This window comes from Neurospora crassa, linkage group I, assembly GCF_000182925.2.
Source record: "Neurospora crassa OR74A linkage group I, whole genome shotgun sequence".
In the NCBI taxonomy this organism is placed as follows: Eukaryota; Fungi; Ascomycota; class Sordariomycetes; order Sordariales; family Sordariaceae; genus Neurospora; species Neurospora crassa.
The window spans coordinates 3,449,912-3,468,582 of record NC_026501.1 but is presented as its reverse complement, the minus strand read 5'-3'; the positions used below and the strand labels follow the sequence as shown (position 1 = coordinate 3,468,582).

Genomic DNA, 18,671 nt, shown 5'->3' with positions numbered 1-18,671 from the left:
GGGAAAGCTCAATACGGAATATTCGACATGGATGGGGAGGGAGCTAGGGAGTCATTGGTAGTCAGATAAACAATGTCCAGTAATGCGAAGAATGGTCCTTGAGGCTACTTAAGCTGTCATGATGTTATGCAGTAATGCAGGCACACGAGGAGGTGGCTTAGGTTTTGCCTAGGAATCATGTCCGGCAGTGATGGTTACTATTCCACCGGCAACTCATCATATAGCGACAACCAACTGAGGGCAAAAGGGCGTTGATGGGTAACATTGACAGAGGCGAGGATAACCTCAAGGTTTGTGATGTTCCTTGTGAAACACATGCAACTAGGTGTCGCTTTTTCCAATACCCCTGAGACCGCTCCAACGTGCGCCCTCCCCCTGGATGTGTGGGGGATACTAACAACATCCAGTGCATTTCTCGCATCAATCTGTTAATGTATGTCATGTCATGTCTACACTAAGTGCCCCTTGGCGATTTGAATCCACCATCCCATCGAGCCTGTGCTGGTTTCAAAAGGGCCCGCTTAACCAGGGCAAAAAGCGAAGATTCGGAACTTGTTTCACCACTTGGATGGTCTGGCCAGACTCCCATTGCATGATGGCACCTGTCCTTTTCAAGGCTGTCCCCGTCCCCGTCCTTGTCCACGGTCTTCCCCATATCTGTGCATGGCTCCCCACAGGCACTGCATCGCAATAAGCAAGAGAGCTGGAAAAACCCCAATGATGATCAACGATTCGCAAACCTAAGAGAACCGATTGTCGGTATCATGGCCTAGGTTGGTAATTTGTGCTCTCGTAGTGAGTCGAGTCTGGGCTGTTGGCTTGGTTGACGGTTGGCGTCTCCTTGCATCACAATCACCTTCTTTTCCGGAACCGTTGGTCCTGTTTCATGAAATGGAATGCATGACCGATTTAACCTTTCCATTATCCCCTTGCGACTTACTTAGGTAGTCCCTCGAATGGACGACAGTCAGGCAGGGTAGTAGTGGTTTCCATTTTCCCTTGGCATTCCCGGACCCTTTCTCTCTTTCTGCCACTCATCTCTGTGCAATGTTTCAACGGGGGGAGCAATTGCACGTCGACGACACCGGACCACCCTCACCCCCCTTTGGGAGCGACTTCCCGGCTCCAGGTGACGGATCGAAAGTCTAGGTACCCTTGCACTTCCATCAAGACGGTCATCAATAGTGCTGATGTCTATTTTAAAGAGACGTTCGCCCACTTCTCTGCTCCAAGTCCGGCTTTTGCCCTTTTACTTCGTCAGCTCAAGCTCGCCGTCCAGTTCTCAACCTTCCCGTCTCCCGTACATTGACTGAAAAAAAAAGAACGAACCAAGAGCCGGCTTCTTGTTCATTCGAATCTGTCTCTGTCACATCACTCTCTTTTTATTATTATTTGGGTTTCAAATCTATCTGCGGCCCAGCCCAGTATAACAAGCCAGTCATTTTCAGCAGCAAGAAACCCAGCTTCATAAGACTTCCGAACACTTGAGAGAGACGATTTTGCTCAGTCTCATCATACCTATCGCTCGCTCTACACATCACCGTCCTTAGACGCTGCCACTCACCGTACCCACCGGGGTTACTCCACATTCTTTGACGACAACGACAGCAACAACCTGAACCAAAAGAAGAAAAAAGAAACATCCGCACATCTCAGCCAACCACTCAAAATGCACAACTCACGCTTCCACTCCCTTGCCGCTCGTCTCACCCCCCACGGTCTCCGTACCTCGTTACGAAGCCGCCGGTCCCGCTCATCGTCGTCCTCGTCCCGGACTAGCAGCTCAGACGGCGAGGTGGAAAGACTCGTATCGCCAACCAGCTCGACGGCCAGCCGCAGCACGCTCAACCGCGCCGGCAGCAACATGAGCTCTTTGTTCGGCATTCGATTGGTGCCTTCAGAACCCGAGGACGAGGAAGAAAAGGTCGGCCCCCAGGAGCTCACAAATGTCTTGGAGCCAAGACCGACGGACGATATGTACTTTTGCAGTCTGGAGGAGAAGATGCAGATGCCGTCCTTTTGAGAAGGGCGGTGAAGCAGGCATGCATCAACCTACTACTGGGACATAGGCGGCCAAGAAAGGAACGATGTGACGTTAATGGGAAAAGAAAGAAAGAAAGAACCCCGACCCTCGCGAGCTCTGGCAGACAGAAGGAAGGAAAACGAGGACATGTCAAATTGGGGGAGTAATGGGAATAAGGATGGGAAAGGAAAATAGGTATTGGGAACTTGACGTCGGCGGCTGATGTCCGACTGACTTGACAGGGATACTGACCCGGCGTTGAGGTTATATATTCTTGTCGTGGCTTTGTTTCGAGTCTCTCGCTGCAAATATTGAAAATGGCCTGGAATCAGCAGGCTTCTTTATTGTCGGAACTAGGGGCGTTTTATTTTTATTCCGAGCGGCGTCTTGTCTTTACGGACTTTGAACTCGTCTACTTTTTGTTTCTTTTTATTTGGTCCGTCTTGTGGTGACGATATTTTTGATGAGTTGATGTCGTTTGGTAGACTACGTATGATAGTCATGCTGTCAAATAATTCTGACAACTTACAATAACTTGTCTCGAATGAAAGTCGACACATAAAACACCCCCCAAAAAATGCCTCATTGCCATGCTGAGAACCTTTGTACTGCTTCTGCCAACTCACTACAGGGTGCTTGTTTTATGCTTGGGATGTCTCAGGCTGTTTCAGATATCTTGTCCTGACTCTTGATGAACAGAAGGAGTGGGATTGATAACCGGGATTGCGTTCCCGTGGGTCCGTCGACTGTGGGGCAGCGGGGCTGATCTACCGGTATGGGGCCCGATGTGGGTCTCGGATCGTAGTACCGATGTCCGGCTTGCTAGACCAATTCTTCGGTCCCGATCTCTGCTTCGTGCTCCGGTGTCTCTTGGCTTTGCCCGGGAAAGTACGGAGCAGCAAGAATTGGAAGGGTCGGTCTGTCTCCATTGCACGATCACGATGAGCCACATGATAGACATCCGCAGTCAATACGCACGCGGGTTTGCTGACTACTGGGGTGCTACTTTGCAAGCTAGCAATTTCCCCCAGATACATGTGGCCGTCTTGGATTCGCTACAGAGTTGCCCAGCCTTGGGGGGCCAGCGACGGGAAGGCGGTGACGCGAAAGGCCCGGCCCGTGATTACACCTCACAGTCCATCAAAGCTGTTCTTACAACTTTGCAACTTCCTGAGCGCCTTTGCCGCCTCTGTGTGGTCCGCCTCCCGCTTGTTGCTGGGGGTGCTTTCAAGAGTGGTCACTTTGTTTGGTAGTATGTCGGTCGGGCACCAAGCTCAACATGGTTCGTGTCATTCCACTTTTTGGTCCTTACTCGGACGTTTTACTCACCAGCGCAACATACCTACCTACCCACCCACACCCTCCTCGGCATCAGGTGAACCTGTGTTCCAGCATGTCAGCTTGTCCAGGCTAATAAGAGCGTCGTACACTGGTCCAGACGTTCCCATGTGGGGGCACGAGTGGTTACAGGTGCCCCCATGTCGCCTTGTTATTTAAAGAGAGACGCGTGTCAGCACGAAGCAAGCCGCATGCCCCATGGGATGTAGACATCATGTCCCGAAAGCTTCTGTGCAGCTTCACCTTCCGCCTCAAGCTCTTTTCCCGCCTGCCTTCCATTTGACTTCCGTCTTCCGTCGCACGGAGCTTGCTGGGAGACAGCTGCCACCAGTCGAACGTTTCGTCTGACGCTCCATGACGTCGGGTCGCCCGGCCTAACGAAAGAGCGAGTGATCGGGAACAACAAAGTCGACAGTTGCACTTGCACTTTTGTGGTCACCGCTTCATCCGGAAGCCTCCACTCTCACTCCCTCTCCATCATCCACCCACCAAGCCTCTCGGCTGAAGGAAGGAACATAGCTTCAAGTCCTGCACTTTAGAGCTCTGGTCCTCTACGCACAAGGAGCGCTGGTCGCACACCGGGCGTTGGTCACTTCTCTTAACGGCATAAACCTTACTGCATCACAAGGCAGCTGGAGACGTACGGTTACGCTAGGCACATAGCTGTGCTTGCTGAGCCACGCCTGCCGCCAGGAGCCTGGATTCGACGATGCGCAGAGCCAAACAGTCCCTCATTCAAATTAGGTACCTCTAGACAGTTACGCAACAAGCAAACACCAGAACGACAGCAGCTCCAAAGTAGAGGTGCCGGCACCTTTCAGCACGTCTCCAGCACCCTTTCAAGCCTTTGAGTAATGCAATATACCCCTTCTTGCAGCCAGCAGAATCAAGAATAACACCTCGGCGGACATCATTCGGTCACGTCGGCCCACCAACATCACCTTCTCAGCGGAACAAATTCACAAGATCCTTAGCTCAGTCTAGGATCGCATTCATCCATCTTCAAGCAAACATGGCGCTCCCTTTCACCACCTCCCAAGACCCCGATAGCATCAATGGCAGACTTAGGCGCCTCATGTCCCGGAAACGGGTCCGAAGCAAGAAGGAAGACAAGAGAAGGGCAGTAGAGTCGCCGGTACCAACTACCCCCATCGTGGCTCTCGCCAAAAGATATGATCCCTGCTCTTTCAGGACCCGACTCGCCGACGCAGGAATCGCTCCCGAGCTTGGTCAATTTATGGCCAACCATCTGGTAGCAACCACAACAACAACAACCCCCAAGGCATCCAATGGATGCGTGGCGGTTGAGCGATCCCTGGGAAGGCCCGACGAAGTGCCGCCCACACCCCTTCGCGCTACTCTGAGAGTCAGTTCGCGGACGCTACGGTCCCGCAAGCGAAGCCGACAAGAAGATGATGACGGCTACACACCGTCCGCGTCTACCAAGATCATCACGGTACCCAGCAGCATCTTGATAGTTCCCTCAGACGAAGATGGCAGCGACAGTTTGGCGCCAACACCCCTCTCCCCTGGCTTTGACTTGGTCGACATTGCCTTTTCGACCGTGGAAGAGTTCGAGGACACGGAAATGGTTTCTTGGAACGACCGGCGACGGGATAGCGGGCCCATCAACTTCGACGCCAACATGTCGACAATGCGCATGCCCTTTTCCTATCAGCACCCGCGAGGGACGAGGAGAAGTGTGGTAGACATGGTGGTGACCACCGACTCAGCAGGATTCGCGTCAGATGAGTGGTCTGTCATTGCAGACGCATCCATGATCCCAACCTTCGGACCCAGCGATGTCATGAAGCAACCGATTCATCAGGCCATCGTTAGGAGCTTTGTCTCTAGGTGTAGGGCAGCCAAGCGGAGAATGATGACTTCTCGACGGCACGTATCATGTCGACACAGCTCGACGGACATGACTGCTGGCCAGCGTGCCTCGGTTGGTGCGGTGCACTGATGATGGGAAGGGGGGTGTGGGGGTCCCTCAGGATGACGAAATGAGCTCTGGGATGGTGGCATGTGTGGATTGTAGAGATGCAAATGCTCCGGCGGCCGGTTGATGAAAAAAACCAGTTATAGGTCAAGATATTGGCCTCGAGGGAGATGTATCGCTTTTCTTTTTTCCTTCTTTCTTTCTTTTTTTTTTTTTCTTTTCTTTTCCAGGATAGAGAACTGCATATGGCATGAAGTATGTAGCAGGTAACACCGTGCTGCTATCGAGGAATTGTCTTGTCGACTCCACTGCCTTACAGCAAACGATGTCCAGAAAACTGACAATTGAATCGCTTCGTCATATCTGTACATTCTATGTCCATGTCATGAGCCCCATGCATTGGACTCACTTCGTACTTCCATAAAGTGTTTTAACAACATCACCAGTTGACCTTGTATAATCACCTTGTAACAGAGGTCACAATGGTCAGCGTCGGAACACAAGAAGGTCGAAATTGAGGCTACAGAGCCCCCCAGACACCAAGCCCGAAGGTGAACCTGGCACTGTTCAACCAGACGGAATTAAGGCCACAGATGCCATAGCCCAGGATCGTTCAGTTGGACATACTGTTAACAGCCCACGAAAGCTCGTCTATAGTATAATTGAGCCGGAGACTCGGCTCAAGCTCCGAATGACCAATTTTCAAACCAGGAATCTACAAAACCAAGAGGTCACAGATAACAACGTAGATAGCCAAGAGGTGGAACACCAAGAAGTCTTAGAGTAGGAAGTCAAAGACCGGGAGGTTGAAGATCAGGAAACTCAAAAGCCATGAAACTGAAAAGCCAAGCGCCTTGGAGAATGATACCAAGCCAACACGAAGAACCTGGCCGGAGCGTTAAGGAGGGCCGGTTGGATTTGGAGGGTTGGAGTCGAGTGTTCCTCAAAATAGTCCCCAAAACTCTGTACTTTAACCTGCCCAGTAGTCTTCAAGCAATAATAGAAGCATTTTCATTGCACTGGAATGAGACAATCTCCGAACCGGCCAGAATAGTTTCAGTTTAGAGCCTGCTTGGCTTTGGAATGCCACCCCCCCCCCCCCCCCCCCCCCCCCAACTGGTAAGGACACTCACAACTACAGCCTCGACTGGACATCTGGCCTTCTCCTCCGTTTGACTAATTACGAATACGCTAACATTATTGTTCAATCATCATCATCTGTCCTCGATAAAGTCTGGGGTATCGCTACTGTATACACTAGAACCTTGATCCATTCCATCCTGAGAACACCTCACATTCATCATCAATACAGCCACAAGGAAGAATCACATTTGCTCAGGCACTTGCTTCATGCATATGCTTCCCATTCCGTGTGCCTCGAACTGAAAATCAGTCCATTCAGATGAGGACTTTGTAATCCGTCAGAATGTATGTATGTACAGTAGTACTTTTCCCCAACCTTCCCACGACATGCGTTCATTGCCTCCCAGTGGATCACCGTTTTTGTTGTTTTCTCTTTCGCTAAAGCCGTTTCTTCATAACGACCACACAGTAACTGACATACATCTTCTCTCCTTGTATCATTCACACCATGCACCGAGCTTGATTGTGCGCAGAATCCGATATCTGGAGAGAGCAGCAGCAATAGAACAGTAATGATAAATTCCGTGCCGAACCGTGGGGGGGGGTAAACAATGAGAAACCGCAACCTAACCATACCTTTGAGGCCCTCTGCACGGAGGAACATGAAATAAAGAGATACCTCTACGCCTCTCTCCCTGATTTCCCTTGACACCTGGCGCCACCGCAAAGAAAAGTTTGAGCGTGTAAATAAGGAGCAGTGCAAAACAAAAACCTGCCATGCCGGAAAGATGAAGGAAAAACAAAAGCCAGCCCGTCGGCGCGGACCAGGTGATTAACCCTCGCCGTGTTTCCTAGAGCCGGTTCCCTGTGCATCAAGCAGGTAATAGGATGCTTTTTTTTTTGAGAGAGAGAATAGGAAAATTGGACGAACGCGGTCTCCATTGGGTTCAGAGACAAAAGGCATACCGTCATCTATAACTTCATGATATGTCGTCAAGCGCTAGCGAGATCCAACCGCATCGTAGCCTCTTTTGAGAACATTGTATGGGCCAGAACCCAAATGCTAGCCCGTGAACGCAGCTGCACCCAAACAAGCTTAAGGCAGCTGGTCAACGGGGCGGTCCTTGAGCTTGTCAAGTGGGATCTCGGCGTCAACAACGCCATAGAGAACAGCGTTCTTCTTGGCCCACTGCCGAGTAAGGATGGAGGCTGAGAAGATGTCAGAATAAGATTACGAGACAAGCAAGGCCGGTTGTTTGACATACCTTTGAGGAACTTCTTGCTGCCATACTTCTTGAAGAATGCTTCATGAATAACGGGACGGGCCAGATAGTCAACCATGAGATGGAATACAGGCTCGATCTCCTCCTCGGTATAGCCAGCATAGTAGGCGATAGTCTTGTCCTGTTATTATGAGTATTAGCCACAGGATGATATGGCGAGTATTATAAATCCATCTGTATAACTTACCCATTCTCCGCGGCCAAGGATCAATCGTGCCAAGTACATAGCAGCAGCAGCGACATGGCTGGGACGGTAAGGCATGAAGCGATGGTCCAGCAAGCTGATCTCCATCAGGTACTTGCCAAGGGTACGGGATTGAATATCGTAGTTGTCTGCCTTGGAGATGCGGCGGAGAAAGTTCATAGGGTTGGGGTAGCTAAGGTCGTAGTTGAGGGTCGATAGAATGAAACGCTCAGCACTGAGGATCTCAGCTTCAGTAAAGCCGTCATCTGCAACGTGGCGAAAGTTGGCAATATGGGGGGAGAGGACCTCCTCGTACTTGGAGGCAACAAACATTGCAGTGATACCCACGAGCTGAAGACGATCGAGCTGGACGACCTTTTCGCTCAAAAAACGATCGATGATGTTAACGGCAAGGAACAGCGTCTCGGGCAGCAGATGAAACCGAGTATGAACTTCAATGAGCCAGTCGATGAGAATGCCACGAGTCTTCCACTCGAGGTCGTCCTGGTGGCTCATGTACTGAGGGTTCGGCACTGATTTGCACTCGAGGTCGCGGAGGTACTCGAAAATTTCCGTCGCATACTCGGCAACCATAAGAGGATCCTCGAGGTCTTCAGTGTCAAGGTCCTTAACACCTGGCGGATACACTGACTGAACAGGGACGACATCGCGGACGACGGGAGCGGGGGGCTCGGCCATCGGCTTCACAGCCTTGGAGGGAGCATCGTTCTCCTTGGCCTCAGTCCTGGAAACCTTCTTCTTCTCGGGCTCTTCGACGTGGATCTTCTTGCGGGCCGGTTCATTTTCAACAGGTGCTGATTCCTTGATAGGGGCGAGCTTGGATGTGGACGGAGGAGGCTTGCGCTTGGCGGGAATGGTGCCAGCACCAGCACTGGGGCCGACCGTCTTGTTGGGCTCTTTGTTGGATAACGCACGGCGGGCAGTAGTCGCAGTACGGCTCGTAGCAGTTGTGGTCTTCTTCTGGATGCCACTCGGCTGGGCCGCCTTCGAAACTAGGCCGGGCTTCGCAATCGCTTTCTTCGTTCCCGCAACTTCAACCTTGGTGACATTGCTGACGTCGCCCAGTGCATTCCGCTTACCGACAGTGCGAGCGGCAGTGGCGGCGGTGGTTGTCGAAATCGTCGTCTTTTTGGTCTGCATGGTTTTCGCGGGCATGGACAATTCGTCGACATGGAGAGTGGCCGCCTTGGCCCTCGTCATACGTGTCGTGGTTGCTGTACTGTTCTCGTCATTTTCGTTCGCGAGTGAACGCGGGTTCCTCGTCCGCTGCAGGGTTGGGGTTGAGTTAGTACAAACATAGCATGGCTGTGGACAACCAATTGCATGATTGAACGACAATGCCAACTGTGCAGTAAAACTTACAAGATTCGGCATTCTCGCCTAAACCTATGCTGGCACAGAAATTGATGTGAAATGTGTCTACTGACGGGGAGGTCAGCTAGCTATTTGGATGTTTCGTTTTTGGCGAAGTTCGAGGTGGAGAGACTGGTTCTTATTGAAAGACCGATCCCTGTCACGGAGGGAGGGTTGACGCGAACGACGAGCGAACGACGAGGGAATTGTGAACACGGACAGTCAATGAGACTAGACGCACCGACTACAGAGCCCAAAGATGTCGGGAAGAATGAACACCGGCGGTCGGCAGTGATGTCGCTGTCGGCACGTTGTTGAAGCCGGAGATCAACCCTGGGTCCCGCAACAGAAGGTTGGCTGAGACCGTGAAGGATGTGCTGTTGTTGATCGGGAATGTTGCCCAATTGGTGACGACGGTCGGGGCAAAGCACGCAATGGCGACGTCCGGAAAGATTGACTGATCGAGGCCAAGGGTTGCCGTCGTGATGGCAAGGCCTTGCGAGTCCAGGTGATGCGGAGTGGGAATGCTAGTTGGCGGACGGGAAAGGGAGGTATGATGTTTACGAGGCAGAGAAGAATGGGAGTCTTGTTTTTGCGAGGTCTTGGTGGAGGTGCCAGTGCCAGTGCAGCCCAGTGGATGGGGCTGGAGTGCCAGTGGACGGAGCGGGCGTGTGGACACCCACCCAGGTACCGGATCGGACGTGCTGGGACTGGGGCAAAGTACCTCTAGTGCCCTTCGAGGTCACTAGTGCAGCGAGGCTTTGAAGCTTTGAAGTCCAAGACACCGGAAAGGGAACAAAATTACCACAACAAGTGATGACGCGCCGTGCAATATGGGCTTCTGTCAGACGCACGTCTTGCTGTTCCCTGCCTTGCTAAGTTGTCGAATGATGAGGATGCCGTTGTCGAATAAGCAAGTCGAAAAGGTTGTACTGCCGAAGAAATGCAGGCTTCAATGGCCGGAGTCGAAAGTTGCTGTTGTTGCTGTAGCTGAAAGTCGATTGTCGTGCGTCCAGGGAAATGGTTGTTAGTCGGATGGTGAGTGTCGAGTTGCAGAATCCGGAGTCGAGAAAGCGGCCAGGAAATTGTACTTGGGCCGGGCGCTGTTATGGAGCACTGCAAGCAGAAGGGACAAAGAAGGGTCGCACCTCAAACACGCAGTGAAGGAACTGAAGGCGGCAAGGCCACCACAGGCCACGTCCCTCCCTTGCTGTCATCCGCCCGCCGTCAGGGCAACACTGGCAACCGCAGGGCAATTCGGTCAAATCAGCTTCTGATTGGTTTAAACTGTCCAACAGGCTGCGCGTGTCCAGCAGCTGTCAACACTAAGGTACCTTACCTATCCTGGGTCAGACGCGACTGGAACCTTGGGCGGGCAGGAATGGAGCACGATGCACGCTCTTTCCCCGCGCCGCACTGCACCTTCACGCGGTGATGACTTGGTGCCTTCCTCCCGCGCCCGCGTTTTGGAGCGCTGTTTGCAGCACTTGTCCCCTGGAAAGAAACAAGGCTCTTCACCAAAGGGCAGTGGCTGCACCACACAAGCCACACTATTAGCAGCCACAATCGTCAGGGATCGCAAACCAATGCACGGCTGTGATTGGCGCATCAGCCGAGCAATTTTCCACAAGCAGTTATCGACGACAAGCCGGCGACGAGAACCTCGACGAGCAGCCTGCGAGGACGTCGCATTCCGGTTGCTGGAAATCGCAGCAACTGTCCCCTCCAGCACCCTCACCTCCCCAGAGCTCACCGCCAGGAGCTTGGGATATCCGACAGCGATCGAGCAGCCATGCTGCAGCCTCAATTCCGACCCCTCCTTGCGGGGACAGCTTCCTTTGCCCAAACCGTGCTGGGCCGCACCGTCGCCAGATGCTATGCCACCAAGGCCGCCACACAATCAGCAAGCAGCACCAGCACCAGCAACACCAGCAAAGATGCCAAAGCCAAGATCGTCACTCCCTACGTCCGGGACGCCGGCATGATGAGAACCTACAAGCCGCACACGCCCGGTATCCGTCACTTGAAGCGCCCGATCAACGACCACCTGTGGAAGGGCCGGCCGTATCTTCCTCTTACCTTTCCCAAGAAGGGTCAATCTAAGGGTGGCCGTAATCACAGTGGTCGCGTCACCGTCAGACATCGCGGTGGTGGTCACAAGCGAAGAATCCGCATGGTCGACTTTGAACGATGGATCCCCGGTCCGCACACAGTCCTGCGCATTGAGTACGATCCCGGTCGCAGCGCGCACATTGCGCTGGTGAAGGAAGAGGCCACAGGGAGGAAGAGCTATATTGTTGCGGCGGATGGTATGAGGGCTGGAGACGTTGTGCAGAGCTACCGGTCCGGTCTTCCCCAGGACCTGCTCGATTCTATGGGTGGTGTCGTTGATCCTGGTATTCTGGCTGCGAGGACATGCTGGAGAGGCAACTGCTTGCCTGTGTCCATGATTCCGGTTGGAACCCAGATCTATTGCGTTGGCTCCCGTCCGGATGGCAAGGCTGTTTTCTGCCGCAGTGCCGGAACATATGCAACCATTATTTCCAAAGAGGAGGAGACCCGTGAGGATGGTACAAAGGTTATGACGGGCAAGTTCGTCAACGTAAGACTGCAGAGCGGAGAAATCAGAAGGGTCAGCAAGGACGCTTGCGCCACCGTTGGTATTGCCAGCAACATTATGCATCACTACAGACAACTGGGCAAGGCCGGTAGAAGCCGTTGGCTCAACATTAGGCCTACTGTGAGAGGTTTGGCGATGAACGCAAGTGAGTAGACTCCCAGAACAATCCGTTTGTCAAGCGAGCAAAACCAACTAACGGCCTGGTAGATGACCATCCTCACGGTGGTGGTCGTGGTAAGTCGAAGGGTAATAGGCACCCTGTTTCTCCTTGGGGTACACCTGTAAGTCATGCCCCTTTATTTCCTTCCTTCCTCTGAACAGACGCCTTACCCTCTTTTTCTGTAGGCCAAAGGTGGTTACAAGACTCGCAGAAAGTCCAACGTCAACAAGTGGGTGGTTACCCCCCGGGTCCGCAACATGGGAGTCCGGAGGAACAAGAAGACTACATGAATAAAATAACCCACTGTGCTCAACTTGGGCTATATACCCACCATCTTGTACAATATGTAGTGAAACTTATTCATTTGCTCGCAGGCCGGCAGTTCGAGGGCTCAGTATATCACCGGAAGGATGCCATGTGTGGGTATTGGGCCCAATAACATCGTCTGTTGGAGATCTGCCGTGTTTGTCTTTGTTTTCCACTTTCAACTGAGCAACTCTACGGCGATGTGGTTCAGGGCCCGGCCAAGGCCGTGACTGTGCCTATAAATCGGCATACGACTTCAGGAATGTACCAAAGACTACACATGGGGTTTGTTAGACTCCGTTGTCATATACCGACCCCAACTTAACAAATTTTTTATTGATTTATTTACTTATAAAATTTGTTTAATTTTCCTAAAAAAATTAAAAAATTTTTTTTTCCCTTTTTTTTTTTTTTTTTTTTTTTTTTTTTTTTTTTTTTTTTTTTTTTTTTGCGTTGATTATAGACAACAGACTACAATGAAAGAAACTGAAGGCGTTTGGTCATTGGAGTCGGTCGAGTTGTCCAATCACATTTTGCGTTCATCTCTTCTGCAAGGAGCAGAATAACAATGCCGTCCCCCTTCGCCCTTTCAGATCTGCTACCGGTTCTGTGAACGCCATCCTGAAAAAAAAAAAAAAATAGGGGCGTAAATAGCCGCGTGGGTAGACCTGAGCGCAGCGAGATTTATATGCATTCCAGCGGTGGTATCTTTACAGTGGTTGACTGTGTAAGGGCATATCACGACAGCGTCTCGGTATGCGCCCGCAATTCGGCCATACATACAACGCCATGAAGGAACGAGGGTCGACAAAAGGCAAGCATAGTCTCATCTCCATAGAGGTATACCACAAGATCAACGGGGGTGATGAGTACACTATTTGAAGCGTCTCTTCGGTGGTTTGGGCAGAGTTTAAGGTTTACGCCATTCTTTTAGTGTACATACTATTTCACAACGTTTCGCTCGTTCAGGGCAGTCCCCTTTGTACTTCTGGAGATTGAATGGGATCGATGGAATCGGTAGTTGTACATTAACTAGTAAGGAAAACTGAGTGCGCCACCATGTCTGGTACCTCACGACCCCGACAGGTCGGCACAATAAATATATACCTAGGTACCTAGGGTACATCGTACTTCTCTGCGGTGCTTCTCACCCTACACTAAATGAGTTAAGATGCACTAACATGGAAAAGCTGGGGAGTAGGTAGGTACCTATGGTTGCCCCCATACATACCTCATCCATGTCGGGTAGCGTTAGAGGTACGCGGGACTGGGGTTCCACTTGGCTAGGGGCCACTGCCTAAACCACCCCCCTGAATGATCTAGATTTCCAGGTTGTTACAAGATCGTTGGTTTCGGTTGTAACCTCAACCGGCATGCCACCGAGGAAGCTGCCATTCTCTTGTTTCCCATCCGCTCTTGACCGAATAACTCGTTCACCCTCGATAATCTCGTTTTCACATTGGTTTTCTTCTCTTCGCTTCATTTAAACTTGGTTATAACTGTTCTCATTCTTTCTGAGCCGCCGTTACGGGACTCACTGCATCGCCGCTGGGAGTACTTATTGTCGACCTGTCAACTGACTTCAAGCAGATGGGAGGAGTGCGGACTGCGGGGACCAAGCAAAAATGTATGTAGTGTACCTAGTGCAGAAACAGGCATGGGGAATCTATGTTAGCGTTACACGTGCGGTCTTAGAAAGAGGCTTAGACGTCTTGGGTAGGAAATCGTGGACGCTGATCGCTGGGTGAAACTCATTTTCTGTCAGACCGACAGGTTCGATACAAGAATGAACTGTTCAACCTCTGCCGTGCTCTGCACACTCATTACATGCACGCGCCAGGTCTCCGGCTTCACGTACATACTGCGTACTCCCGTCACGACATCTTTGTGCTAGTCCGGCTAGGTTGTAGGCTAGGTACTAGTACTTAGTTTCCCCAAAATATCATCTCGGTTCCCAACCACTGCAGCCCATAGGTTTGTATTAGCCTGGTCACACCTCTTGTCGCTTCACCCTTACATTCAGCTGCGGCTTGCGCCTATTGAAACATCCTCCTATTACCTACCCACGCTACTCTTTCCGGCTGGCAAACGCGACCAGGCGGACTGCTAAACGGACTGGACGCAATCTGACCCAAACTTGCGCTTCCGATCTCTCATCTTGCCGTCCCTTTTTTGCTCGAGGTTCTCTCTCCCATCCGACCACCCCTCGGATTCTCCTTAGGTCCTCATGCCCGACGATTCAGAAGACCTCCTCATCCCTCCAGCACATGCTCGCTCGATTTCACCATCGCATACCGGCTATACACCACCAACTTCGACGACGCTGATGATGGACAATCTCAGGCACACCCGAGCTGGTGGGCTAAAGAGGAAGAGAGGAGGATGGGTGGTGGTAGTCTCGTATGTCTTTGACTGGGTCATTATTGCTGTTGCCGGAGTCATTGGCTATATTTTTGGGGCTAAAACCCCAAACAAGAGACCTTTCTCACTTTACGATCCCAATATCTCGTATGTGAAATCAAACAGTTTTTCCTGACAGTTTCTGCTTGATCCATTCAATGGATGTGATGCTAAGAGGTACAAACTCTCCAGATTCCCCTTTACAGTAAAGGAAACTGTGCCCGTCTGGCTGGCAACATGCATCAGCGTGATCGCCCCCATCTTCTTCATTGCCGTCATCTCGCTGATATTCGTCCCTGGCGCTACCGTACCTCGGGGCACGCCGAAGGCCTTGATTTGGAAGCGAAAGCTATGGGAACTGCATATCGGCTGGCTGGGGTTGGCTCTGTCGATAGCGTCAGCCTGGCTGATCACGAATGGCATGAAGAACCTTTACGGAAAGCCGCGACCGGATCTTCTTTCGAGATGCCAGCCCGATCTCGCCAATGTCGCCAAGTATATCGTTGGAGGTTATGCTAATACCAGCATGAATGGGCACCTGGTCAGCGCAAATATCTGCATGAATCCAGACAAGGCCAAGCTGGATGATGGGTTCAGGAGTTACCCCAGCGGTCACTCCAGCTCCGCAGCAGCTGGTGAGGACCGACCAGTTCCTACCTAAAGCAGACACTGCTTGGTAGTTGAGAACATGATTTACTGATTAACTGACATTCCACCAGGTCTCATCTATCTCTCACTTTTCATCGCCAGCAAGTTCGCCATCACAATTCCCTTCCTCGCCTCCGGCACGAATGTCGATGCCGCCTCTTTCTCCGCCTTTCCCTCGCGGACTCGCCACAACACCGCCATGTCCGCGATGGGTGGGCCCGAATCGTACGAGATGGCCCCGCGGGGCCCCGCAAGCTCGGGGGGCGGACGGACCTACACGGGCGGCAGCATCGGCGCGGCCGAGGAGAAGCGTCTTGCGCGACACACGCGCGCCGTGGCCGCCGTACGCCTTCAGGCTGCCGCGCCGCCGCTCTACCTGCTGCTGATCTGTATCATCCCGTGGTTCGCGTCCATCTTTATCGCCAGTTCGCGCTGGTTCGACTTCCGCCACCACGGCTTCGACATCCTGTTCGGCTACCTCATCGGCTTGATCTGTGCCTTCTTCTCGTTCCGCTACTACCATCTGCCCATTTCGCAAGGTGCTGGGTGGGCTTGGGGTCCGCGCAGTCGCGACAAGGCGTTCTGGGCAGGTGTCGGCAGTTACAGCTACTCAACTGATCACAACGTCGGCGAGTATTATCGCGCGGGAGACGAGGAGGAGGCGCTGAGTCCGGATTCTTTAGATCACGGCAGCAGCTATGGGCACCCCGTGGTACGGGCCAATGGCACCGGTTTGGAAAGCAATGTGGGACCGGACCAGCCCGGTGGGATCATCACGGGGAGGAAACCACCGTCGCTTGACGTTGATCAATGAGAACAGGTTGACACAGCTTACAGAGACGGGTAAATGACGATCAGATATGAAAGGCAAATTTCGACGCATTGTCGGATCAGAAGAGTCAAGGTGCATTTTCCGGAAGTAGGGACTTGGCCCGGATGGGTGGGCTTGATGACAAAAGCGATTATTTCTCTAAACGAGGAAATATGAGGAACAACAAATGGTTTTATGTCACCAACATGGGTTTTGGTACAGTCTCTCTTATGTTCAGGAGGCGTTTTGAGATAGGGAAATGAGGAACCTATCCATATGTACACATATCTACCTGGTAACTCTTCAAGGGAAGTTTGAGCACACTGGTCTTCGGCATTAATCAACGTGTTTATGCTGTGGTAACAGTTCATGTATTTGAAAGGTTCGTGTTGCCGCATGACACCGCTTGTGAATCTTTCCTCAGTAGACGCTTGGATATATGGTCTGGTCGTTTTGAATTTTCACGCTCCAAGAGACTGCCTTTCAAGCGTTAAGTTCAACTTCCCGTCGATTTGACGATTGGTTTTTAGGAGGCTTGAAACAGAGAAGGGTGCAGTTCAGCACAGACGAAGAGAAGCAAAGCCGGCAAGGTGAGAAGAAATCGTCTGGTAAGAACCGAAAAGACGTATAGCTAGACCAAAGAACATAAACACTCTATCAATGGCTCTCTCTCCCTTATTCGCATCGATCCCGACGTCCGCTGTGTAGAGGCTTATGGGGTGCGGGAATAGAAACAAAAAAACAAAGAGAAGAGAGGCACCTGTACTCATACTTTGTTACTCGATACTGTATGGTATATGCATTCCACCACCTCAAAAGTCAAAAGATCCCGTACCTCGCCTGTTCCATCCACTCATCGAACTCCACTTCAGCCTGCTCTTCATAGTCCTCCCCTAGCCTGAGACTCCGTCGCAGCCTTGCAGCAGCAGACATGAGAGGTGTCAACCAATGGTTCGGCTCGTTTGGCTCGTTTGGTAGCTCAGCTTCATCGTCAGCTTCGTCGGCGGCTCCAATCGTGGCTTCTGAATTCCAATACTCTTCATCCGCTTCTCCACCAGTAGCAGCAGGCCCTTTCTAATGAACGCCTTCACCGCCGGCAGCAACGCCTCCCGTTGCTGTACCTGCCGCCGCCGCCGCATGTTGCTGTTGGGCACCTTCAGCCTCATCCATAGCAGCCAGCTCCTCCTCTTCCTCCTCTTCCTCCTCCTCCTCCTCGTCATCATCGTCAAGCTCAGCCTCGTCCTCGGCGTCCTTGAACCCGCTCTCGACCTCGAGCTTCCTCAGCCGCCTACGCATCTCGTCCCGCTGGCTGTTCTGCCAGCGCACCAGAGCGGCAGCGGCGTGCACCTTGAAGCCGTAGCAGCGCGGAATGTAGCGCTCGACGCTCTTGGCGGGCACCAGGGTCGGGTATACCTGAAAGAAGATGTTGTGGAACGAGGTGCCGAAGTAGGCGCCGTCAATGGCGGCGTGGCGCGACGACTTGGGGTTGTAAATATCCTCGCAACGCGCGCAGTACAGCTTCACCGGCTTGGAGTTGGGCACGTCCGAGAGACCCATGGGCAGCAGAGGGTGCGAGGAACACATGACGCGCGGGCACTTGCCAAAGTCGGCTTTTTTGTACTTTTCGAACTGTTGGTGGGAAGTGCGTTAGTCACGGATGAAGACGAGGAGACGCTGGATGAAGATGGAATGCTGAGAGTTGATTACTGACCATTTTTTGAAGACCCCGCGTTGTGACAATGTATCGAGCATGGACAAGACCGTACAGGTGCCTAGCAGACTTCTCTATTGTTTCCCGCATGTCGTCATCGCAGTCGAGGTCGAAGACATCGGTGATGAGATCGAGAGCATATTGGTAGTACTGGACCTCAGTGTTGAGACCAGTTAGATTGAACCTATCAGTGATGTAGTCCTCGTCAATTTCGCAAAAGTACTCATTGCCTCGCGAGGAAATAAACTGCAGGCGGACGCGCAAATGTCAGCATGATTGGGGAACCTTTACTGTAGTAAACAATAACAACAATTGCAAGAGAAGCATACCCAGTCGCGCCAATAGCTGGCATAGTCGCTCTCAGACTCGCTCACAAAGTCATCCATGGCCGGCGACACCACGTCTATACTCGGCGCATAAAAGGAAGGGAGGAAGGTGGTGGTGGGAGGAAAGTGGGCGCGAACGACCGTCGGCTGGCGCTTCGCATCAACGAGGCCAAAATCCCGGGTGCCGGGGTCAAGTACGGCGTTTGAACCTTTTGTTGGGCCGAACTAATGCGCGCCGGGCCGTAGATGGGGAGTGGGAGGTCCGAGTCGGATGAGATTGAGCTGGCACAAGGCACAATGACGACAAGACGTTGGAGAGGATTGTGATGCTTTTTTGCGACGGTTTGATGGGAGTTCAGGTGGAAGAGGGTTCAAAGCCGTCCCTGGTGCAGGGCAACGGCAGGGCAGGCGAGGGGGTCTGGACTCTAGACCGGGAGCCAAACAGGCTGACAGTCCATGACA

General features: G+C 52.2%; 7 protein-coding genes across 7 annotated transcripts; 4 read left to right on the top strand and 3 right to left on the bottom strand.

Annotated features, from left to right (window-relative positions):
• Positions 1-707: 707 nt before the first annotated feature.
• On the top strand, positions 708-2,596 carry NCU02761 (hypothetical protein). The gene is made up of 2 exons (XM_958638.3): positions 708-1,149; positions 1,206-2,596. Exon 2 carries the CDS (start codon positions 1,670-1,672, stop codon positions 2,021-2,023), a length of 354 nt encoding a protein of 117 aa, XP_963731.1. The 5' UTR covers positions 708-1,149; positions 1,206-1,669; the 3' UTR covers positions 2,024-2,596.
• Positions 2,597-3,205: 609 nt separating this feature from the next.
• On the top strand, positions 3,206-5,669 carry NCU02759 (hypothetical protein). Its single transcript, XM_958636.3, has one exon. The coding sequence runs from the start codon at positions 4,374-4,376 to the stop codon at positions 5,325-5,327; it is 954 nt and encodes a 317-aa protein (XP_963729.1). The 5' UTR covers positions 3,206-4,373; the 3' UTR covers positions 5,328-5,669.
• A 968-nt stretch (positions 5,670-6,637) lies between these two features.
• Positions 6,638-7,521, bottom strand: NCU16375 (hypothetical protein). Its single transcript, XM_011395066.1, has one exon. The coding sequence runs from the start codon at positions 7,048-7,050 to the stop codon at positions 6,652-6,654; it is 399 nt and encodes a 132-aa protein (XP_011393368.1). The 5' UTR covers positions 7,051-7,521; the 3' UTR covers positions 6,638-6,651.
• NCU02758 (G2/mitotic-specific cyclin-B) lies at positions 7,295-9,616 on the bottom strand. Its single transcript, XM_958758.2, has 4 exons — positions 9,237-9,616; positions 7,857-9,140; positions 7,652-7,790; positions 7,295-7,595 (listed from the first exon to the last, which is right to left on the bottom strand). The coding sequence occupies exons 1-4, from the start codon at positions 9,246-9,248 to the stop codon at positions 7,483-7,485; spliced, it is 1,548 nt and encodes a 515-aa protein (XP_963851.1). The 5' UTR covers positions 9,249-9,616; the 3' UTR covers positions 7,295-7,482.
• Positions 9,617-10,635: 1,019 nt separating this feature from the next.
• On the top strand, positions 10,636-12,666 carry NCU02757 (mitochondrial 54S ribosomal protein RML2). Its single transcript, XM_958757.3, has 3 exons — positions 10,636-11,992; positions 12,055-12,128; positions 12,193-12,666. Exons 1-3 carry the CDS (start codon positions 11,020-11,022, stop codon positions 12,295-12,297), a joined length of 1,152 nt encoding a protein of 383 aa, XP_963850.2. The 5' UTR covers positions 10,636-11,019; the 3' UTR covers positions 12,298-12,666.
• Positions 12,667-14,066: 1,400 nt separating this feature from the next.
• On the top strand, positions 14,067-16,644 carry NCU02755 (PAP2 domain-containing protein). Its single transcript, XM_958755.3, has 3 exons — positions 14,067-14,821; positions 14,906-15,348; positions 15,433-16,644. The coding sequence occupies exons 1-3, from the start codon at positions 14,541-14,543 to the stop codon at positions 16,173-16,175; spliced, it is 1,467 nt and encodes a 488-aa protein (XP_963848.2). The 5' UTR covers positions 14,067-14,540; the 3' UTR covers positions 16,176-16,644.
• On the bottom strand, positions 16,506-18,643 carry ckb-2 (casein kinase II subunit beta-2). Its single transcript, XM_001728354.2, has 3 exons — positions 18,213-18,643; positions 17,884-18,129; positions 16,506-17,801 (listed from the first exon to the last, which is right to left on the bottom strand). The coding sequence occupies exons 1-3, from the start codon at positions 18,267-18,269 to the stop codon at positions 17,247-17,249; spliced, it is 858 nt and encodes a 285-aa protein (XP_001728406.1). The 5' UTR covers positions 18,270-18,643; the 3' UTR covers positions 16,506-17,246.
• Positions 18,644-18,671: the final 28 nt, after the last annotated feature.